Source organism: Azolla caroliniana, unplaced genomic scaffold, assembly GCF_043228905.1.
Source record: "Azolla caroliniana isolate FFs.n. ecotype wild unplaced genomic scaffold, voAzoCaro1.0.p SCAF_18, whole genome shotgun sequence".
NCBI classification, from domain to species: Eukaryota; Viridiplantae; Streptophyta; class Polypodiopsida; order Salviniales; family Salviniaceae; genus Azolla; species Azolla caroliniana.
Window position 1 is genome coordinate 5,621,874 of NW_028230453.1, and position 25,131 is coordinate 5,647,004.

Consider the following 25,131-nt stretch of genomic DNA (forward strand, 5'->3'; position numbering starts at 1 on the left):
AAGTCATTGTGTGTTGGCTCCGACGCTACCTTGTTCGTTCCTTCCACGAAACTCCAATATCCATGCCCCAGTAGGTACTGGTGCATTTTATATGTCCAGGACACGTAGTTGCTCCGGTTGAGCTTCTCTATTGGAAGTGAACTTGCCATTCCTCTATCCATAACTTCTCTCTGTCTGTTGTTACCGGGTTCTAGGGTTCGTCTACGAAAGCAAGTGTCGGCTACAAAGGTTCTCAACTCTCGCGCTCTGATACCATGTGAATGTAAACGTGCGGAAGCATTAGACAAAACTGGCTCAGCAGGATAGTAATAGAGAATAAGATGAAGGTTTAATGGAGTAGCTTAACACATAGAGAATACGCATGGGAGAGACAAAGAGAGAGAGAGAGCATAACATAAACTCAATTCAAAAAAAACTCTAAAACTCTGTACATACAACGTGCTAAACAACATTATTTATACAAGTCCATAAGGACTGACAAAAGTACTGATAGGTACTTCAATATTCCTACGTGCGATTGACACTAACTACGAGACAATGATTAGGGAAACCAGGCTCACTAACTTGAGCAATCTTGAGTAGGCTCAACATCGACGAAAAGCCTTTGTCAACCAACACAGACAATGCAACGAGCAACTAGTTGGGATTGGCAAAGTCGTCTTGGCCTTCGAGACTCAACTCGGCCATATGTCAGGAAAAGATTGGTTTGGCTGGATCAGACCCTTCTGGATTGTCGATGAATTCAACGGGACATACCAACTCGACACTTTAGTCGGCGACGTCATGCCAAAATGGGTCAATGGTTTTCGACTAAAACCCTACCTCGGGGACACACCGTCGAACCCCTTTTCCAAGAGAACACGAAAACATGCATCGACGGTGGTAGGTCAAAAGGTGGCTAATAACCTTGCCTTGTCACAATCACAGTAGCAACCCAACCTACCATAATGTATATTGTAAAGAATGAGAGACGTAAGTGGTGTTGTGCAACGGAAGCGAGTTGTGTGTGTGTGAGTGCATATAAGGAAAGAGAGAGAGAGAGAGAGAGAGAGCATGACAAGGAAGTTGTATTAGTAAAAAGATAGATTACATCCAACAATAACTAAGTAACAAAAGGTTGGTTTAAATACCAACTGATCTAGGGCAAGTGCCCTTTCTACTAATTTCAAAACTAGCCTAGTATGATGTCCATTGACTAGTGTGAACACTATCTCTAAGGGAAGTTGAGTTCAATTCTCAACGCACCCCTTCGAACACAACTTCCAGACGTCAAAAAGTTAGTTCGGTTTGCTCCTCGGGAATCTTCGATTCGGCTGGATCAGCTTTCGAAAGGGTAGTGGACATGACTTGCGATTTCGATTGTTCGATTGTTATGTCTTTGTTCGGCTCGATTATCATCGTACTTTGACTCCTCTAGTCGGCTTCGATCGACTGATCGGCTGTTGTTGACTTCGGCGATTATTGCTATTTTTTGGTACTCCCCCTCAAGCACAGCTGATCGGTGATCAAGAGACCAAGGTTCATCGCGAACTACCACAGCTTGTTGATGCCCAGTGCTTTTGTGAAGATGTCGGCCACCTGAAGGTTCGTGGTAATGTGCTGTAAGTCGATATCTCCAGTCTGAAACCGTTCCCGAATGAAGTGGTAGTGCACTTCGATATGTTTAGTCCGCGCGTGGAACATGGGGTTCCGAGCCAGGTCAATACTGCTCATATTGTCGCAATATAGGAGAATCGGATCCTTGATGGGAATGCCCAGATCCTTCAAAATGTGTTTGAGCCAAACAACTTCGCATGTGGCGACCGTCGTGCCCCTGTATTTGGCTTCCGTGCTCCACAGTGCGACTGTCGACTGTTTCTTACTACTCCAGGAGATCGCTCTGTTGCCGAGGGAGAAGATGAATTTGGAGGTCGATCGTCTATCAGCCTTAAAGTCGGCCCAGTTCACATTTGTGTACCCTTCGAGCCAGATGATCCTATCTATCTTGTATAGGATGCCAAAATCCATTGTCCCACGGACATATCAAAGTACCCTCTTAGCGCAATCGAGATGTTCATTGCGAGGATTCTACATGAATTTGATAAGAATATGTCCCTCCAGTGGGAGGAGCCGATTGTTCGGGCCGAGCACCGATGGTTTAAGAGTCAACTGCGAGGGAATCGACTGTGAGAGTTGACTGGGTGAGTCAACAGAAAGGAGATCCAGGTTGAAGACGCAACCGACTAGTCGGGCCGACCAAATGGTCAATGACCAGGCCGACTAGTCAGACCAACTTGACAGTTGATCCTAGAGTCAGATGATAGCTACTTATTATTATTATAGATAATAATAGTAGTGATGTTAGTAGGGGCTACATTTGTAAATAGCAAATACTATGTTTTAGTATAAATACACCTAAGGCAAACGTTATAGACAGATTGTGAGAATAGTGTGTGTGATCCTCTATTGTAGTTAACGATAGAGAAGAGTGAGAACATGAAGAGTGACTGAGCGAGCGGCGTCGTAGCTGTGTTCTGGAACAGCATACGCCAAGAGCCCTGTGCGGCTGATACAGTCGGTGTAGAGAGTGTTGTACTCTAATCTCGTCATTATATATCCACTATATAGTGAAGCTCCGTTCTCCGTGGTTTTCTCCCGGTTTAGGGTTTCCACGTAAAATCTGTGTACACTTTCTTCTGTGTTTCTGAACTGTGTATTTCAACGCATTCCTTCTTGTAGATTGACAATTCGTTTCTCAATAGAATTAGCTAAGTATGCTGACTGAATAGCTGAGGTCAGGTCGTGTGATGGTTAGATAGATCGGGCTAACGATCATTTGTCGATACTGAGTCGACTCACACTCTTCTGTCCCTAAATCGGCATCGAGTTTGAGATTTCGATCAAGAGGGGTAGACACAGGTTTGCACTCAGTCATCCCGAACTTATAGAGTAAGTTAAGAATGTAGTGTCGTTGAGAGATCAATATCCCGACTAGTGTCCAAATTACTTCAATGCCAAGGAAGTAATGGATCTCGTGCATCTTTCCTTTCGAATCTGCTGGAGAGGAGTGATTTGACCTTATTAATGTCATCGAGATCCTTTCCTCCGATGACCAGATCATCCATGTACAAGATGATGGCAATCGGGTTGTTTGACTCATTTCGGATGTATAGAGAGTTGTCCGATTTCGACTATCGGAAGCCGACTTGGTGAAGATACTGGGTGATCTGAGAATGCCAAGCACGTGGTGCTTGCTTTAGACCATATAAAGGCTTCCAGAGTTGGCAGACTAGTTTCAGGTGTTTGCTTGATTCGAAACTGGGTGGTTGAAATCATGAAGTCCTCGTTTAATTCACCTTGTAGGAAGGCGTTCTTTACGTCCATCTGATGGAGATGCCACCCTTTTTCAGCCGCGAGAGCAATGACTATCTGAATAGTCGTCATCTTTGCAACTAGGGCAAAGGTCTCCTTGTAATCGACTCCATGTGTTTGATCATATCGCTTAGCTACAAGTCGTGCATTATATTTTACCTTATAGATCCATCTACAGCTGATTTCTTTCTTACTTGAAGTATGGGGGATGAGATCCCATGTCTTGTTTTTGCTTAAAGCTTGCATTTCTTCATTCATGGTTTTGATCCATCACAGATCCTTGGCTGCCTCGGAAAAGGTTTCCGGTTCTTGAACACCTTCATCATAAAGGCATAGTGGTATGCCATATACTCATTGTAACTAAATCTGCTAACTGGGTTTTTCTCTCGAGTGGAGCGACGGAGCTTCTCGTTTGCAGAGTCTAAGGCTTTCTTCGCTCCATTTGTCCGAATGGTTGGGATGTCCATGCCTTTGAACTCACTGTCAAGGGAGTGAGTTGGCTCGTTGTCAATTGGATCTTCGCATTCCAACATCTTGGCCTTCCCTTTGTCGAGTTTCGGATTCGGATGAGATGTGCTTTGGTCACTTGGGGATTCCTGTGGTCCACTAAGTTGTGTCGTAATCGAACTTCCTTTGAACATGTGTCTAAGTCGAAATTAGTCTTCTATCTCTCGTTCAGCCGATTCCGGGTCGACTGGAGTCGAAATCGGGGTCGTCTCTGGGTCGTACCGGGATGTCGACTCATCGAAAACGATGTCTTGACTTACTCGAACTTTTTGGGTAAAAGGATTGTAACATTTGTACCCCTTTTGTTCAAGTGAGTACCTTATGAGGATACATTTCTCCAAGTTCGGGTCGAGCTTTTGTCGCTTCTCGTCGGGAATATGCACGTATGTGATAAAGCCGAATATCAGGATATGTGATAGATCCGGCTTCTTTCCAAAGAACTTCTCATGAGGGGTTACTTCATGTACCCCAGAGGTTGTACATCTGTTCAAGAGATAGACGGTTGTGTTAGTTGCTTCTGCCCAGTATGATTTCCGTAGGTTCTTCTCGTTCATCATGGCCCTTGCCACTTCTACTATGTGCCGATTCTTTCATTTGACTACTCCATTTTGTTGAGGTGTGTGTTAGCATGAGAATTCTCATCAAATTCTTTCCTTTCGGAGGTACGCCGTAAAATCATCCAAGAAATACTCCTTGCCTCCATCCGATCGAAAGCATCGAACATGCCGACTTGTGGCTTTTTCAACTTCACTTTTAAACCTTTGGAAGTGTTCGAATACTTCACTCTTCTGCTGCATCGGACAGATCCAAACCTGCCTCGAGAAGTCGTCAATAAATGTGACATAGTATCGACATCCACCAAATGTAGTTGTCTGTGCCGGTCCCCATACATTTGAATGTATGACATCCAATATCCCTTTGCTCACATTCCCTTCTTTTGGGAATGGTTGTCAGTGTTGTTTTCCGAACTAACAAGCTTCAAATACACCCATCATCATCTCCCTTCTCAATCGTAATCTCACGAGCCCGTGGTTGGTTATCTTCCAACATGGCTCTTGGTCTCATAATTGGTTCTGAAACCCTCTTCTCTTCATTACTAAGCCATTTCCCCCTCTTTGTGTATCGTGCAACGATGTACCACACATTTCCCATGTATTGGTCAGGCCAGTCTCAGTAGTCATATCCACTAGAAGCACTAAAAGATCTTTCCGGTCCCGGACATCCACAGCTCATAAGAACATGATCTCTTTCTAGGGTACAAGCATAGCTTGATCTCTCATGGACAACCTCCCGAATCAACTTTCGAATGCCGAAAACACATCGAGGACCTTCAGCCCCTTGTCTAGTGTTTCCACCCAATCTTCGAATCCCCTCCGAGTTTCCTTGGAGAAGTCCTCAATACCAAACGTAGCCTTCAACGCTTCTTCAAACACTTCCCACGTCGGATTTTGTTGTCGTATCCTGTGGATACTCCCTTGAAGCCCATCCGTAGCCACCCGATTGAAGGATGTCACTTGCAATCCTTTCAATATCCCACATCGCAGCATCTCTGCCTCGTAGTCTCGTAGATAACAGCACACATCCTCGTATATCCCACCGATGCAAGAGTCACTCTACCGCCGCTGCGACCTCCGACATCGCGTGTTGCTCCTGCAACATCCACTCGAACATTGTCATCATGTTGCTCGCCTCTTGTCGATTCTCCATCTCCTTGCCACCCGTTTTCACGTTGGGTTCACCAAATGTGTCATGCCTTTCGGCGTCGGATCGTTGCGTGAGTCAAGTGGGAACCACTGGGGTTTTGGACTAGGAGGATGGGAATTTGAGACAAATAAGAATGTGAATAGATTGTAACAAAGAGATATAGAAAACTCGTGAATCCCACAAGTATAATGTATTATCAACATCTTTTAGCAACCCCCCATACATCTTCCTCCTCTTCTTATATAGTGATGGAAGAGGCTAAGTATGTCTTACCACATGGCAAGCATCATGTTTTCTCTAAAGTGTTCATGCACACTAGATGTGCATGAATTGCTTTTTTTGTCATGCTTTATTTTTTTCTAATAATAGTGTTCATGTATGTGAGATGTGCATGAATAACTTTTTCTTTCATGCGTTTTCTTCTAACTAAAGTTTTATGCACTCTACGTGTAAAAAGTAGCTTTTCCTATAATTTAAACTTCAGGATAAGCTTTTCTAAATATTAAATCTTTAATTATATTATTCATGTTGAGTTGGTACAATGATAAGGCTTGGGTTTGTTAACATGGAGGTACAAGGTTTGAATCTTGCCCTATGCATGTAATGTATACTTTTGTATTTTCTTCTATTTCTTCATATTTATTTAATCAGGCACTCTGTACATATTTCACGTCGTGTACAAATTACACTACGACATCATGTACAATCATCTACAAATGTGATGAAGTACTAGGAGCCACCTAGTGATCTCTCAAGCATAGGCCCACATATATCTGTGTGCATGAGCTCTAGGGGTTGTCGTACCATCTCGTAATGGAGAGAGTGCAGACTTCGGGTCCGTTTCCCGTAGCGACAATGCTCATAGAAGTCCGTCTTCGCTAGGAGTTTCGGGATGTAGCCGACCGCCATTAGCCAGTCCAGTCCGACTTGTTGTTACCGTACGAGATGTACGGGTGATTGATAATTGTGATAAGTGAGGGTAAAAGATGTAATGTGTTGATATGTATGTGTAATGTTATACGATTATGAGTGTGAATGTAAGCGTGAGTGTGGTTGATACAAAGAGGTGTGAGTGAGTGACTAGGTGTGAATGCCAAGGGGACTTGCACTCTTATGTATCTACCCTTTTGTACCTATTTAACCCCTTATGGGGAATGAATGAAGACAAGGATATTTCTCTCTCAATCTCTCTCTCTCTTCTCATCTCTCTTTCTCTCTCTCCCCCCTTACGTTGAACCCCTTGGGATGGGGGAGGAGTCATTCTAGGCACCACCCCCCACCCCTCAATGCTTGTCTTGTTCTTCATGATCTCTCTCAATGCTCATCCCGTCATCATCAATTCCACAATGCTCATCTCCATCATCACACCCATCATTATCCTCATGCTATCATAATCCTCTACCCTAACCCTAAAAACCTACAACATTTTTTGGCGACCACAACGGCGAATCCCCTTTGAAAATGGAGTCCACAAATGATATGTGGTGGTACGATGTGCAAGAGGAAGTCGACAAATGATACTTGTTAATGATGTGTGAGAAAAGCAAAAAATAGTCACAAAGATGTGCAAAAAATGGAATCGATGACACTACGCGAAAGGCGACGACAATGTGTGAAAGAAGTCCAAAATGGAAGATTAACTGCCGCATAATTCTGCAGTGAATTAATCTCTATATGTGTATGGGTGATTTATGGGTGATTTATAACTGTGATAAGTGAGGGTGAAAGATGTAATGTGTTGATATGTATGTGTAATGTTATACGATTATGAGTGTGAATGTAAGCGTGAGTGTGGTTGATACAAAGAGGTGTGAGTGAGTGGCTAGGTGTGAATGCCAAGGGGACTTGCACTCTTGTGTATCTACCCCTTTGTACCTATTTAACCCCTTATGGGGAATGAATGAAGACAAAGATATTTCTCTCTCAATCTCTCTCTCTCTCTCTCTTTTCATCTCTCTTTCTCTCTCTCTCCCCTTACGTTGAATCCCTTGGGAGGGGGGTGGAGCCATTCTAGGCACCACCCCCCCACCCCTCAATGCTTATCAACACCTTCATCATCTCTCTCATCGTCATACTCTTCATCATTTTCATCATTACACTATGTCTATCTTCATTATCAATCTACCATCATTGCTAGCCCTATTCCTATCTTTATCATTATCATACCCTAACCCTAAACCTACAACACCTTATGACACGCCTTGTGACATATGGCCAAGTCGGCCCTGCCATAAGTTCGGGTCGGTCATTTCAGTTATGTTCACACCCCCTTCTGGATTGATCGTCGTCAATGGATACAAGTTATTGTACTTGTGTCTGTTTCCGATCTTTAGGTTCCCTCGGTTGATCATCCATGCCGATTCACTAAGAGTTGTTCTATACCTGTCTTCGGCTAACATGTTGATGGAGACCAGACTTCTTTACAGCACAGGTACATGCCGGACTTGGTGCAGGACAATTGTGTTGCCATTCGACAATTGAATTGGCACTTCACCTACTCCGGTGATTTTGCATTCCTGCCCATTACCTAGTCGAATTGTGCCGCTAGCGCCGGCTGAATAGTTCGAAAACCATTCGATGTTAGCAGTCACGTGGAATGTGGCATTAGAGTCCAATAACCACGTATGTGCTTGCGCATTGTAGAGGACATCTCCGATCATCGAGTCCTCCAGAGAGAGGATTTCCCCTGATCGGGAGTTGGCAACATTTATTTGTTTGTCTATTGGAGAGTGGTGCGAGTCGGATCATCCTTGATTCCGCTCGGATCGCTGACCACTCTCTTCCCTCTTGATCAACAGGCAGTCGAAAACATTGTGATCGGCTTTTCTGCAATGGGTGCAGAAATTGCTTGGTCGACGGGTTCTCGACTTCAACCGCCCCTCGTTTTCGACCGATTGGTATTCAAACCGGTTTTGCCGGCTTGTTTTCTCGATACACTTAATCGGTCGATCGGCTCGGTCAAGTGGTGGGTTTCTGTTGTCTCGTCGATGGTGAGTCCCATCGATTTTCGCCTAATATCCTTGTTGAGATATCAAGCTCAACTAGTTTAATCTAGTTAGTCAACAGATGTAACTTAGTAGTTACCTAGATCGAATCTAGTTAATGTGTTGACCTTAAGCCTTTAAATAGGACCTTGTACTTAAGTGGGATATTCTAGATCCTCCACTCCTTAGTACATTTAATGTAGGACTTACACATAAGTACCTATGTTCTACCCACACATGTGCACCTTTGCACATGGGTTGTATATATACCTCATTGTGGGTATTTTTGAATGTTGATGACACTTTTCAATATAGTCAATCATCCCCCATTTATCTTCGTGTTCATAAGTGTAACTTCCTCTCTCTCTCTCTCTCTCTCTCTCTCTCTCTCTCTCTCTCTCTCTCTCTCTCTCTCTCTCTCTCTCTCTCTCTCTCTCTCTCTCTCTCTCTCTCTCTTCCTCTCACACACTCTCACGCGCATATCATACTAATCTTCCGCTGCTTAACGTAACCATATAATTAGTCTCTAATTAACCCTAGTTAATTACCTAATTACTTAACAGTCCTCAGTGAAGACTTGTTCGATTGTCTCGTCCAAATTGAAATTTGGACAGTTGTTGACGAATGTCGTGCAGAATACCTCCCAACTAGCTGGCAAGCTCGATATGAGGGCAAGGGCTTTCACTTCTTCTTCAAAGTTGATCCCTTGGGAGGAGAGTTCAAATAACACCCGAATGAAGGTGTTGATATGGGAAGTTGTCGGGTCTATCTCCCTCATCTTCATCTTGAATAACTGTCAAATCAGTATCAACTTTGAAGAGGAGGACTTCTTTTCGTACACTGCCTGTAACTTTTCCCTCAAAGAGAACATTGTCGTCTCCTTGGCCATGCTGAAATAGATGTTTTCGGCCAAATGCATATGAATGGTCGACTTGGCTATTTTGTCCAGTGAACGTCATTCTCCTATTGTCATCGAGGTTGGCTTGTTGTTGTGCCTTATTGCCTTAATCTGACACCGAATTATAAGTACGTCCTGCATCATTTCCTTCCGTAGGGAAAAGTTTTTGCCATCTAACTTTTGGATCTCAACTTCTGTACCGGATGTTGAAGCCATATTCCTTTTTGGAAGTAAGATTTAACTAACTTGGTCTTTTCTTTCAGCTATGGAGTTTCATCTTGTTGACTTTTCTGTTATTCGTCACCACCGAACAGCATGTCACTCTGATACAAGTTGTGAATAGATATACGCGGAAGACCTGTGAGGACCTGTGAGTTAGCAAACGACACAGATGTGCAACAACAAAGAGAGACATCGGATCAACACGCAAATGGAGCTTCAATGGAAGTTCTCTCTTATTCTCTTTTTTGTAACACTCTCTCTACAAGACTCAAGAAGATTATCCTTACAATGTTAGGGTTGAGCTTATAATATACTCAAGCCCTAACTTCAAGACATGTTCACACTACGATACAAAGCGGAAGGAGTCGTCCTTTTATGCCAACACATTCAATATCAACATGAATCGCAATTGTCCCATGCTATGGATTGTTTAGCGCTTGGAAGGAAATGGCGAAGCCATTGGGATCCTATCTTACCCGGCTCTGAGTGTGGTCTTAGTAGGATATCAAAGCAATAACACCTCTACATAGATAACTTCTTACATAGCAAACTCAGATGTGTCTATCTCTACAAGGTAGCTACCCTAGCTAGATTCTTGAGATCATCATGAATGTGAAGAGTTGAAGAAGCAATTCATGTGCAACCATGTAACTTTGTATTTTGTACTACTAGACACCTCTTTTATATGTTATTTTGGGGGGCTTTATGTGTGTTGTTTGAATCCTTATTGCATTAGAAATTATAGCATTCGAATAAACTAGTTCTTGATTTAGTATTGTTGTGTTTTCCCTCCTCATGGGAGAAGATGTCCAAATGATATTTGGGCATGACTAGTTACTATTTTGGTAGGCCCAAAGATGATGCCCCACTTAAAGGACTTTTCATTTAGAAGTACCCTCATATTTAAGAGGTAGAAGTGTGGCTTTCTAGGGTGTGAGAGTGAGGGCAAAAAGTGAGAAGAAAAAGGGAGAAGAAAAGAAGCGGCAGATAAATCCTGTAGGAGTTGTGGCGCCTGAATTTGATCTGCCCTAATCGACGGCCATACGAACTTTGATTGGGGCTGAATTTTTGAGGGGTTGTTCTTGCCATCAAGAAGCTCACATCCAACGATTAGAGCTTGGTTTCCTATCCTCTAAATCAAGTTCCCCTATTCTGTGTTTCCTGTTTTTTTGTTGTTCCACCCATCTTGCTAGATAAAGATTATTGTCTAGGTTATTGCCTTGATGTTTGGGTATTCCTCTAGTGATATCTACAGAGGTCATACCCACTTGTACACTGAGTTTTGGTACCTTAAGGGTTCCGTAGTTTTTCCCTAATTTGGGGTTTTCCACATAGAAGTCTTGTGTGTTCTGTTGCATTTATCATTTTATTATTATTATTATTATTTCTTATCATATTGGCTATTACTTCCTATAGATTGCCCATCAATCGTGTCACTATTTGTGGACAGATTCAAATTCCACTCATTACAAACTAGTATCAGAGTAGTAGGTTCCAATGGATGGAAATAATAGTAGCTTTCTGGTAATGATTGTGTTGAACTCCAATAATTATTCATATTGGAAAATTAAGATGGAGGATCTCTTGATTATGAGAGATTTGTATATGTTGATCGATACAAAGGGAATACTGACAGGGTTTGTAGAATCTAATTGGAAGATTATTCATAGAAAGGTTGTAGCAACGATGATACAATTTGTTGATGTGAGTATACTTCAACATGTGGCCAATGACACAAATGCTTATGAGTTGTGGCATAAGTTTGCAGGCATTTATGAGTGGAAGAATGCCCTTAACAAGGCGTCATTGATGAGAAAACTTGTGAGGTTGAAGTACTCAGATGATGAGAGCATTGTGGTGCACACCAGTACGTTTATGGTCTTGGTGAATCAATTAGTCTCAGCCAAGATGTCATTAGATGATGAGTCACAGGCCCTAGTGTTACTTTTCTCTCTACCAGACAGTTCGGAAACTCTAGAGGTTGTAAAAGAAGACAAGTTGTCTCTAGAGGTTGTAAAAGCAAGCCTTCTAAATGAAGAGACAAAAAGAAAAGAAATGGGTTCCTCATCTCAATCAGAAGCAAATGTGGCACAAGATTCTAATAGAGGAAGGAGCAAGTTGAGGGGTTCTCATAACTAAGACAAGTCCAAAGGGGGATAAAAGTCTAGAGGAAAACTCACATGCTTCTGTTGTAGGAAACGGGGCCACTTCCAAAAGAATTGTCAAACTTTCAAGAGGGACAAGGGAAATGGTGATAGTACAAAGTAGAGAAAAACATCGGAAGAGAAAAATACCCTGGCTATTGCAACTAGTGAAGAGGAGTTGTCGTTCATTAGTGACAAGCTTGTGTGAACCTTGCTAGTGATGAGTGCACTTGGGTTATTGATTCCGGTGCATCTTTCCACTTGACTCCTAAGAGAGAATACCAGTGAACTTATACATCCATTGATTATGGTTATGTTAGGATGGGGAATGATGGCTCATGGAAGATTGTTGGCATGGGCAATGCCTGTTTGATGACATCCACTAGTTGTTGAATGATATTGAGAGATGGACCCCATGTTCCTAATGCTAGATTGAATTTGATACCTTCATGACGACTTGATGATGAAGGTTATGGTAGTGTTTTTCATAATGGTGTATGGTAGTTCTGCAAAGGAACTTTGATAGTTGCCCGAGATACATTGTACGTGATGCAAACAAATTTATGCAGAGAAGAAGCCAATGTGACGGCTGACTCAGCTATTGAGTTGTGGTACAAGAGGCTTGGTTTACACAAGTGATGGGGGTCTATAGATGCTAGCCAAGAAAGACATCCTCCCGGAAGTGAAAGGTATAAGTCCAAAACATTGTGTTGATTGCTTAGCAGGAAAGCAAAACACAATATCCTTTTATTCCAGACCTCCAATGAGGAGAAGACATGCATTAGAGTTGGTTCATATCGATGTATGTTACATGGATGCCAAATCACATCGTGGTGCACAATGTTTTGTGATTTTCATTGATGATTACACTAGAAAGTTGTGGGCTTTTGTGTTGAAAAGCAAAGAATTGAGAGAGTTTTCAAGGAATTTCAAGGAATTTCCAGCAAAGAAGTGTTGTCAATTTTCAAGGAATTTCAGGCCAGAGTTGAGAGAGAGTCAAGACAAAATTGAAGGTTGTCCGGATAGATAATGACAGATAATACAGGGGTTAGTTTGACAAGTATTGCAACAATCATGGGATTAAGCTTGAGTATACATTGTCCAAGACATCACAGTTGACTAGACTTGCAGAGAGGATGGATAAGACCATAACAGAGAGAGTAAGAAGCATGTTGTCGCATGTTAAGCTATAGAAGTCATATTGGGCGGAGGCAATGATGAATGTTGTGTATGTCATCAATAGATCTCCTTCAATACCTCTAGACGGGGAGGTTCCACATACGGTTGGGATTGGAAGAGATGTCTCCTACAAGCATTTGAGGGTGTTTGGATGCCTAACATACATGCATATTGCTAGAGATCAGAGATCGAAGCTTGACAGGAAGACTACTACGCCATGCATCTTCCTTGGGTACTCAAAGGATGATAATATATATAGATAATGTAAGTGGACAAATCTTTTGTACTAAAGACCATCCCTTGTCCTATGTATTTGCAAGTTCTGGGTGCATCCATTTCCAAAGTTCAAAATGTTGGTTTGTTTTATAAGGTGAACATCTTATGCCTTAAGGCACAACCACTGAGTGTTTAGCACAATAAGAGATATGCTACGTGCACCTTGCACAAATACATGTTAAAAGTATATGTCAGTTCCAATAAGGCTTTGACATCCATTTCCAAAGTTCAAAATGTTGGTTTGTTTTATAAGGTGAACATATTATGCCTTAAGTCACAACCAGTTAATGTTTAGCACAATAAGAGATATGCTACGTACACTTTGCACAAATACATGTTAAAAGTGTATGTCACTTATGAGCACTCAATATTGAAAACTTGATGGGCAATGTGTATACTTTATTGCAAAAGCTTGATTATCGTCTTATTGGTATGTTATGTTGAATGCCAGAGGTCTAACTCCATGTAGACATCTGCATGCTAACACGAGACATTTTTTTTGTAGTGGATTCAAGCCCCAAGTTCATGGATACTATTAACTACCCATAACTAAGTAGGCTAGGGCCCTTTGGTTCTTGTCTTTTTAGGTGGATGCAGCATGTGAAGAAATGGTTTTGAATCATCACATTTGCTCATGACGTGTCAATAGATTCCTCCATGAAGGAGGTTTTTTTCGCAAATATCAAGACTTGGGAAAGGTGTGTGGGGCAGCACTCAACTCCTTGCATACTTTAAAAAAATGTTCACTTTTTGTCCAAAGGTCATATTTGACTTCCAAGGATTATAATGAAATATATCTCTCTCGTCCACCTATCCTATGTATATATATAGAGAGAGAGAGGTTGCCCAATGGAGACCAGGTGGTCATGGGTTCAACCCCTACATTCCACAATGGCATCCATAGTTCCTAATATTCGCGTACGTCCAATTTACTGGACGTACGCGAACGTTTGCAAACGTACGCGTATGATACGCGATATTCGTTTGGCTTCTTTCTTTCTTTTTGACTTTTTTTTAGTTTTTTTAATTTTTGATATTCATAATATTTTGTGAATAGAAGTGACATCTGACACACATACACACACTCTCTCTCTCTCTCTCTCACGAGAACTGACATATTTTCTCTCTCTACAAAATCTAGATATCTAATATACATATTACATACTCCCTCACACAGACAAAACCCATAGCTCCTCTCTCTCTCTCTCTCTCTAGAGTCTAGATATACACTCAATCACTGTCTCCTCACACATGCAAAACAGGGCTTCTCTCTCTAGATCACACACGCTCTCTCTCTCTCTCTCTCTCTCTCTCCCCCTCACACACACACACACTATGTACACCATATACACCATATCTATATATAATATATCTATGTACCGCGTATGGATTTCAATCATACTTGGAGCCTTTTCACGTATGAGTATGATACGAATATTGGCGTTTGAGTATGACACGAATGGGACGTATGGCTAGAACTATGATGGCATCTAGTGAATTAAGAAATATGTATGAAGTATAGGGGTGAGAAAATTGGGTATCGAACGCAAGATGTAGTGGTGTTAACAACTTACCACTAGGGTAAGCTAATTACAAGAGAGAGAGAGATAGCCATAGCCATATATTAATAATTTTAATTAAACAAATGTAGATATTTTTAATAGAATGTCGTTTTGGAGATTACCCAAAGCTAATGTAGAGGACATTTTTAATATTTTCCAAATATGACACCCACAAAGTATTTTAGCCAATTAATTTTTTTTAGTTTTTTAATCATTTGGTTTTCTTCAACCACATCATGTCTCCCCCACATCCACGCCGAAGACTACCCACACTCCTGATTGCAACATCAAAACCATTGTTGAAGACTTGAACTAACAATTATGAAATGGATTCTTGTTCATGGGTATCATGTCATTTTCAAGCAATGTTTCAATAAAGAGATTCGACCACTATACCACAAAGGGGCAATAACTAGCCATGATTTCAATGTCCAATTTGTATTCTAAATAGATGCATGATTTGGGTCCAAGGTGTTCATCATCTACCCTGTTACATCAACCCTACATATATGGCACAATATGTGCATTGCACTTTTTCAATGTTGTGACATGTAGGGGTGAATAACTTGCAAATAGTTTTATCCCATGATGTCATGGAATCTGTGTGTGTATGAAATGTTGATCAAGCCCAATTGGTCTTGAACCATGGAAGATTGATTTGGTAGCATTCCTGAGGAGAGTTTGTAGAAGTCAAGCGAGTATATTGGCATGTGGTTGTGCTCCTAGAGTTTTGCCCTTTTTAAGTCCGTTCAAGTGCACTAAAATATGCATTCTAGGTGTATGAAATGTGCTACATGTGTGCACCCTTGTGTGTAATGTGGATACTTGTAGTATCTTTCCATACATCTCTGCGTAAATATGTGTTTATGAGTAAGGGGCGTGTCTATGTTTAGCCTAATGATTGTGTGTGTATCTCTGTGTATGCACACACTCTTATGTACACACAGGTTTATATTCAGCACATTTTGTGTTGAAGTATATGTATAAATAGGTATAGGTTTGCACAAGTAAATATGTATTAAGCATATAGGTTTTGAGAGAGTGGCTTAATGGTGGAGCACTAAACACTTAGAAGCGTGGCCAAATCCCATCTACTGTCAAATAATGAAGTAATAATCCTCAATGGAGGAAAAATGAATTTGTTTGTAGTTTCCATAGTACGTACATACTTGAATGCATTTGCAAACATTCTTTTTCATTTGTTTGCAAACGAACATGTATGTTATGAAAACATACTCATGTATTTTTTTACATTTTTTACCTTAACATTCTTACCTTAAAGAATGTTTTACGTTATAATAAATAATGAATACAATATTATGGTATTTACCATATTTCGAGGTGTTTACAAATTACCATACTTGAATGATTGAAACATACATACTCGAATGCAAATGCATGTCTGGTACGTATGGTTCATACTATGGAACTTTCCGCTACTGAGTGTATTAATGTTGTCCCACCGTTTCTTAAAATCACATTACACACATCTTTTTGTTACAATGGTTATATCTTTCTGGTTGAGCTACACTTTGTTGTTGACTTAATTTTCTCCCCCTTCTAGTGATCATTTTGACCAAAATTCCACCCTCTTGTGAAACTTGACTTTTTGGTGCTTCTCTCCCTTCACGCCATGCTACACCATGACAATGGGCAACATATTTACACATTATTGGAAGTATGTCAATCGAAAGGATTTTGTGGCCCAAAAAATTAATATGGAAAGGAGCTCAAGGGTTTGTCAAAGAAAATCCTTGTTGCTTATTGCCCTCGGAAATTGAGATTATATGCTCAATGTTAAACCAATTGGTAATAAGAAAAAATGCAATGGAGATTCAAGAGTTTCTTGCATGATCTAGCAGTAGTAGGAGGTTAACCGCAAGATTAGTTCTTCTTCTTATGGTTTGGTTGTATGACATGTTCATAACTCTAGGTTTTAAACTCAAAGCCCAAAGGGTACATATGTCGTTTGTGTAGTCTAAGGAGGTTTCTAGATTATATGGATAAAATTTTCTCGAGCCATTAAACTTCTTTATAGCAAAATGCATTTTATGTTTTAATGTCATCTCAACTAGTCACATCATTGCAACGACCTTGTGGGGAACACATCTACTCACTCAATCACATCTTTTAAAAATGCTACTTAAATCTAGGGAATTGTTGTTTGTTGAGAAATCTATTGCTTGAATGAATTATTGTATCTTGATCGATGTATTCTATCGTTCTAATTGTATTATGGTACCTTCTCAAGATATTTTGTTGTTATCGTGGTGAGGAAAAAAAGGTAGTAGTCACACATATCAAGGACTTGGAAGAACCATTGAGTTGTCTAATGGCCCAACGAGAAGAACACAAAGTGAGGTGATAACTTGCAATAAAAGGAAGTTCATGAATTTGTCATTTATGATGCAATGGGTATGGAAATAGTTGTCTTAATGTTCTCATAAGGTTTGACGTATTTGATAACCTAGTTGCTTACCCCATGTGAGCATCACGTTGTCTATCACACGTGAACACCTATATCTTAACTTGTAATCAATGTGAAGAAGTTTGGCTATGGTATTGATAGGTTGTATCTTAAATATTATAAAGATGAAGTCAACTTACAATAGGAACCAATTTCATAGTTGAAAATGCTGGCAATATTATAAAAAATACTAAACTATATTTGTGTGGAATAAGCCTTTCAAATTTATGAAATCTTCTTACAATGACAAGTCACATCAATGAAATATTGAACATTGGCAAGTATTGGCATTTCATAATCATCACAAACATTACCATTAAATTCTGATTTTATAAATTTATTATAAGATCTTCATGTAAACACATATTTAAATGAGTAAATTCTTATCCATATGCATAAATTTTCGTCAAGAATCTCAACAATTTGGGTGTGCATACAATTGTTACAACCTCTCAATTCCAAGCTCATCGCAAGTTTCGATTTGTGTTAGTCCTTAAACATGTTTGTTGACCTACCTCATCTTTATCAAGATATAATCCATGAGCACAAAAATATTTGCATCATGAATCTTGTTTGGTGTTGGTTGTTAAAACCTTTATGTGTGAAGTATTAGAAAGTTCACATGTTGCATTAGCCAATTTTAAAGATAGATGAGCAAACTAAATGATTGCATTCAATTTCCTTTATGTTCCCATGTTTTAGAAAAGTTTAACCCATGCCTCATAATATATGTAATTTCCGATTCATTAGAGAGATGCCCCATATAATGAAGATGATTTTTTGTATAAATATTAACGCATTTTGTGCATGTTTGGACGATGAGATTTGACCACATTGATGTAATGAATCATGTGTTTCTCAATATGATAGGGTATTTGCTCGAGCCCATGCTCTCACTATGAGTTTTCATTGTCCATGTCGTACTACACGTTGCATAAAATCAACACTTGTATCGCAATTGAGCACTACATTTTGATGTGATCTATCTATATAGGAGTTAATAACATCTTAGACTAATTAAGGACATCGTAATATATTTACACTGTACACACATTGATGGAGCTATTTGTTCCATTTCATGTCACTACTAAAGCGTATGTGGAAAGGAATGAAGTCTTAAATTTGAAAAAAATCCTTGTCGATTGGTAGCCCTTAGTATTCAAGGAACAATTTCATGATGATGGACACTGTGGAAATATTGTATAGTAGGAATGCAAAGAAATTATCAACACAACATTTTCTTGCAAAGATCAATGAAGATGTATAGGGAAGCAACATTCACCTTGATGCTGAAAATATTGTAGCGTGCATTTTATTGACACGATGGTTGTGCTTCATCAGCAAGGGTAAAAGAAGTTGGGATACTGTCATTCACATATTTGTGGACGTGTAATACAAACTTGCAACGGTTCAGTTTGAATTGAACCGAACTGTGAAACCCCAGTTTAGCGGTTTGGTTTGGTTTGATTCAAGTTCAGGTTTTTTTTAACGGTTTGGTTTGGTTTCAACTAGTAGAAACCGTGGTTTAAAAGGTTTAATGGTTAAAAATTTTTAAATTAAAAAAAATAAAAATTTGTAAATTATTTTTTAAAACAATATTTTCATTTTCAAGCCTTATTCTCATATTTTGGGAAAATCTTTAAAATTTTGAAAAATAAAAAAATAAAAAAATGAAACACTTTAAATTTTTAAAAATTTAAAATTTGAATTTTGTCCTAAGTTCAAAACTGAAACCAAACCACGAAACCGCGGTGCGGTTTTTACGGTTTGAAAATGTTTAAACGGTTCGGTTAAAACGGCTTCGTGGTTCGGTTCAAGTTTACAAAAAATTTAAACTGTTCAGTTTCAAACCGGTTCGGTTTTGACACTCTCAAACCGAACTGTTGCTGATTGTTATTCACCGCCATGATGTGCACGTGCATCTGAATCGTTGGATGATATCGTCAATGGCCAAATGGCAATGGCAAAAATCAAACCATAAGTAATCAATATCAATTGATTGATTCGATCCATAATCAATCAATATCCATCCATCGATCGATCCTATAAGTAATCAATACGAATTGATAGATCGATCCGTAAGAAATGAATCAATTGATTTATCAATCAATCGGAGTCTGGAGAGGTGGATTTACGGGTGTTGTTGGATTGAGATTCGAACCAGAGAGAGTAATATCCTCCCCGCAACACACTTTCGTGACTCTTTCTTCAAACCCACCAAAATCCAAGCCAAGCAGATCTTTTCGCGTTTCCTGTCGTTTTCAAATTTTGGGTCGGGCTTTGCAGAGATTCTTCCCTTCGTCTTCCCCCCCATTTCTCAGTTTTAGGGTTTGCTGAGGATTCTTGGTTCACCCACAGCAGAAGTCAAAGTTAGTTGTTTTCTGGTTTTCCATTTTTGAAAACAGAGGACTGGTTAGTGAGGTTAGGGTTTTCTGTTGTTTTTGTTGTTGTTCTGTTTCTGTTCTTCTCGTATTAAATGGAGCTTCATCAGAAAGAACAGAAACCCTAGCCTGTATGAATCCACCCTGACACAAAGAAAGAGAAGTATTTGCAGAGGATCTTGGTACACCCTGTGTAAAAAGTCAAAATTAGTTTCGAATTTTATTCTTTATAGAGGAGCTTCTGACAAACTGGTTATAGATCAGGGTTTTCTGTTTTGTTTGTTTGTTCTGTTTCTGTTCACCACACCCTAAATAGAACTTCCATCAGTAAAAAAGAAAGAAAGAAAGAAAGAAACCCTAACCTGAATCAATGCCTACTGAGAGAGAGATAGATTTACCGCCGCACTTTCACCGCCTGTCGGAAATTAACACCTTTGCTGCAGAGCCTGTGAATATAAGCTTCGAAGAAGAAGAAGAAGAATCAAGAGACAAATTGTTCCGCACACCAGAGAAAACAAGATGGTCTTCGACTTCTCCCATGAGACTCTCGTCTGCATATGACTTTGAAACCTCTTCAACAACATCAGTATCACCGCGGTCTTGGCAGAAAACTCTGCTGTCTCCGGTAAGAGCTTTAAAAGACTTGCAGCAATCCAAAGATGATTTTTCAATGCTAGTTCCATCAGTAGCATCTACCAAGACATCTTCCGAAGGCATACACCTTCCCCTTTTAGGAGAAATCAATTTTGAAAAGCTCAAAAAAGCTTCGAAGCAGTGGTTAAAAAACCCGAAAAATGTCGCAGTGAGTTTATGGGGGTTAGTTGTGGGAATATCAGGAGCTATTCTGTTCCTTGTAATGGTGGGGCTTCTTGATGGCCAGCTTCACACAAAGGCTCAAAGAGATGCATGGTTTGAAGTGAATAACCAAATCTTGAATGCGTTGTTCACTATGATGTGCCTTTACTTGCATCCTCAAAGATGCCTCCATTTGTTCATGCTTGTCCGATGGCGTCCGCACGATATTACCAAACTTCGAGAAATCTATTGCAAGAATGGAACTTACAAACCCCATGAATGGACCCACATGCTAATTGTGGTAAGCCTTTTGCAAGTGAATTGCTTTGCTCAGTATGCCTTATGTGGGATAAATTTGGGCTATAGAAGATCCGAAAGGCCGGCCATAGGAGTGGGTCTTTGCCTTGCTATAGCAATTGGGGCACCAGCTGCTGCCGGGATATATGCCAGTCTCAGTCCATTGGCGAAGGAATTTCAAGTAAATGAAGAGAATGATGTTCACATGATTGAAGCTATTCGGATCTATAAGCCCACGATGGGTCGTTCAGACTCTTTGAGGATAGGCCGGGCTCCTTGTGGGGATGTTTCCTTTGTGAGCAAAGATGGAGCTCTTGTTGAAAATCCGAGTTGGAATGGAAAGCTGTTTGATTGCTGCATGGATCCCCATATCGCGACATTGGCCATAGCTTGCCCTTTTTGTGTGTTTGGATGGAACATGGAAAGACTTGGGTTTGGAAACCGATATGTGCACATAGTGACTTTCATATTGCTCTGCTCCGCGCCTTTCTGGATCTTAACCTTGGCTGCAATAAACATTGATGACAACCATGTGAGGAAAGGTCTTGGAATCTCAGGAATCATTTTATCTATCCTGGGTCTTTTGTATGGTGGGTTTTGGAGGATTCAAATGAGAAAGACTTACAAATTGCCTGCTGGGACGTGGTGTTTCGGAAAGCCCGTTTTAACTGATTTTACACAATGGCTGTTCTTTGCTCCATGTTCTCTGTGTCAAGAGATCCGGACCTCAGAGTATTACAAGGTGCAAGAGAGTAATTTCTATGAGAGAAGAGAGGTTTCACCTTTTCCTTCGAGTCGACACTCTCTCGGAGGACCATATCATCTCGACGCTGAGGCATCCTCTCCTATAACTTTCCGATCTTCTCCAATTGCATCTTTTTCTGGTTCTTCGCAGATGAGGTCTTTTGATCCTGAGATTGGTTTTGAGAATCGTGAAAGAGTTTTCTCAGAAATTAGCAACACAGTTACGATGCACCCACCTCCTCTACAAGTATTTCCACATGATAAAAGTGGTAATTTTGAACCTTAACTCCATAGTGACATAGAAGGTTTGGCCCATTTGAACTGAAACATATTGATGCTCATCTAATATTCACAAAGCCCCATTCTTGCTGTTCACTGCATGTAAGAGGAAGTTCTGTATGTATTTCTTTATCTTATTTCTTGTCGTTAAATTCGATGAACACGAGTCAATACACGTTGATGATTGGAGTTCTTTGGTTTTGGAATCAGGCTGTGCTTGTCTGAATATACTGAGGTTATCTGAAGTTTTGGTAGCCATAATGATATGTTACTCTTTCCATAACTGCAGCATACATTATTCCTTCAATTGTAAAGTAAAATGTCTTAAAAAACTTCATTTGATATTTTTGAGTGCAAAAGCCACATGACTTCTTCTTAAGGGGACTTTCCAAAATACTTTACATATTTGTTGATATATGGAAAGCACCCTGGTAGGTTTTTAAAATATTAAATTTTATCTTATACTGGGATGTATGTTATGTTTGTCCAAAGTATTACTTTGGAATTGCTTCCCTTGTATACTAAAGTTTCTATAACTTTTGTTCTAGTTGAAACATCCTTGGTATAAGTCTTGCTCTTCCGTACATTTTCTTCCATTATTGAGCCAATTTGTTTGGCAGTCCTTGGGCATGCATACGTGCTTGTTGTATTTGAGATAGCCTTCAATAATAAGGGTTTTGTGTTTGACAACAGAAAGCACCTACATAGTGTAATGGTCCAGACTCCAAAGAGTATATAAAGCAAGGTCCAAAGATGTTCCATGCAGGAATACAAATGATTTGATATGACAGATGTTCCATCCAAAGATGTATCACTTGTATTCTATTCGATTGTGGATGTGAGTCTGTATAATTACCATTTAGAATTTCTGCAGAGTTGGTTTACAGTTAGATGATGGAGGGGTGATGGCCCTTCTAACTGAAGACAACCTTCTTACCATTCTCCTAGGCTTAATATACCACCTCATCTTTCATCTTGTCACCAGGTCGATTCCTTCAGCATTCCTTTTTGTCTCATTGCAGTCATGGAATCTTTCACTTCCAGGTCATTTTTACAATTTAAGGGGTTGGTGTTCGGAGGCATCAATCAAGGGATTAAGAATATGCTTGTTACAAAATTATGTGCTAACCTAGGGCTCTTATAGAGCTTGGGTTTTGAGTTCCCTTACATGGATGCATATCTCAAACATTGGTATTGAAAGCTCATTTTTATATTGATTCAACCTCAACTCCAATTTAATGCATGTATCCTCCCGCTAGGTGTGAAGTTTATGCATTCATAGTTCCTTGAAATGTGTTCCCTCAAGTCAATTGGCGGTGTTTTTAGAGTTAGATATTACTACATGTTTTTCAGTTGGGACTGCAAATTTTGTGAGGCTTTTCTCAATGGCATACATCTTTCTGCAAAAGGCAGAAAGCTATATCTGATTGAAGGTGTTTTTCAAGACTAGAGATTTGGAGGCAAATGTCAAAAGGCCTTAGGTACACCACTTGCCCAAACTCTTAGTAAAACATTCAATTACGCATCACAGAAAACCTTGATGAGAAAAGTAGGTGTAGCTACTTCGTGGAAGAAGCTAAAAGAGCCTGACATACTTAATAGTGAACCATTGAATAGTGGTAATGTTGTGATGTCTAACTATAGTCAAGATTTATGCTTGAGATATTAACTCTGTAGCTCTAACAAGAAACAATGATAGTTATGGTATATCAAGTAGGTTTTGAATAGACGCACATAAATGAGGTTGATTAGATGCGGATGGTTAACTAGCTTTTTAGATTTCTTTAGAGTGATGGTCTAAAGTATCATTGCTAATCATTTGTGTTCAAGAGGGTTCAACTTTGGAGGAGTATAGTATATAGTTCTTATTTACATACATAGAATACAAATGCCCTTACTATGAAGGAGAATTCAATAGTGTATTATCTCCCTTTTTAAAAGACTTAAGCATGTTGGTGAGGAAAATATATAGCAATGGCTAAGCGCAAGCTAGAAGAATACTAATGGAAACTATAGAATGTGGTGAGAATGTTTAGATGTGAATTACAAATGAAGTTTTGTCTTCCTCACAAGCGCCTTGCTTAAAATATATCAGTTGATTAATGTAACCTACTATATGTTGTTAGATATAATCAATGATCAACCCCAAGTTGTAAATCTATCCTCATATGTGCTCTTAGAGTGCACATTTTGTGATAGCGCCCCAAATGAGGAGTGGCTAGTGTGCAACTCGACCATATGGATCGATAAGGTGTAAATCTAGGAAATTGTAGATGCGTATGACACAATGGATTTAGGAAAGAGCGAAATAGGTAATAGGATTGGCTAATCAAGTCAACTAGAATATTTTGTGGGCAAGTTACAATGTACTTAGTCTTGAAGTATGTGCCATTGACTTCAGGGTAAATACTATCTAACACTAGCTTGTATCTAGGGAGTTGGGTCATATTAAATGACAAGTCAGTTGATAGAAAAGGAATATCTCCACTACTATCAACTGATATGCACATTTAATGTTACACTTAGACCAAATAGAGAATATAATCCACTCTCTTACACAATGGTGGATCGATCATCAGTCCCCACTAATTTTGTAGTGAGTTGGTACAGATCCCATCTAAGCTCTAAGGTGTGAGCGCATGGGTGAACTACCATTGTGAGCTACTCTCATATGTAATAGAAGTTTTGTTTTCATATATCCATCTATGTGGTTGTAACTCTATATACCTATCTAATCGATACTCAATATTTCTAACATGGTATCATAGTTGAGAGGTTGATCTAGATTAGGTATATACGGGTAGTTGTTGTCTAGCAACACAGAGAAATAGAGAGAGAGAAAGAAGAAAGAAAGATATATTAACGTCTTCTAAGGCCAAAATTGGCCCATGAGACAAATGGTTTACAAAAAAATGGGATATTTACCCATTCATCGAAAGTAAAAATAAAAATAAGATAAAAATAGAGTTTAAGCTAAATAGAGAGAGTATCAATGGCCTTGTCCACAAATGTTGCAGCTACTCCACTGCGCATTCGTCCACCTCCATTGTTTGATGGAAAGCTAGATGGAACCAACTACACTCTATGGAAGTTCAAAATGTCTGCCATTTTGGACTTCTACGAGTTGTTGGAGACAACTGTGGGACCCACAGGAGGAGACCCTAAGCCCATGGTGACCTTTGACCTTGCACACCCTACCACATCAATCCCTCCAAGTGCTGTTCTACTTCGAGCCTGGAAGAGAAGGAATGCTGATGTGCTGTGTACCATAGTCACTGGTGTATGTGACTCTGTACTAACATTAGTGCCACATACAACCAGGGCACATGAAGCTTGGAGCA

General features: G+C 39.9%; 1 protein-coding gene across 1 annotated transcript; it reads left to right on the top strand.

The window, feature by feature from the left end:
* The first annotated feature begins 19,592 nt into the window (after window positions 1-19,592).
* On the top strand, window positions 19,593-22,073 carry LOC147852227 (uncharacterized). Its single transcript, XM_087334220.1, has one exon. The coding sequence runs from the start codon at window positions 20,046-20,048 to the stop codon at window positions 21,795-21,797; it is 1,752 nt and encodes a 583-aa protein (XP_087190346.1). The 5' UTR covers window positions 19,593-20,045; the 3' UTR covers window positions 21,798-22,073.
* Window positions 22,074-25,131: the final 3,058 nt, after the last annotated feature.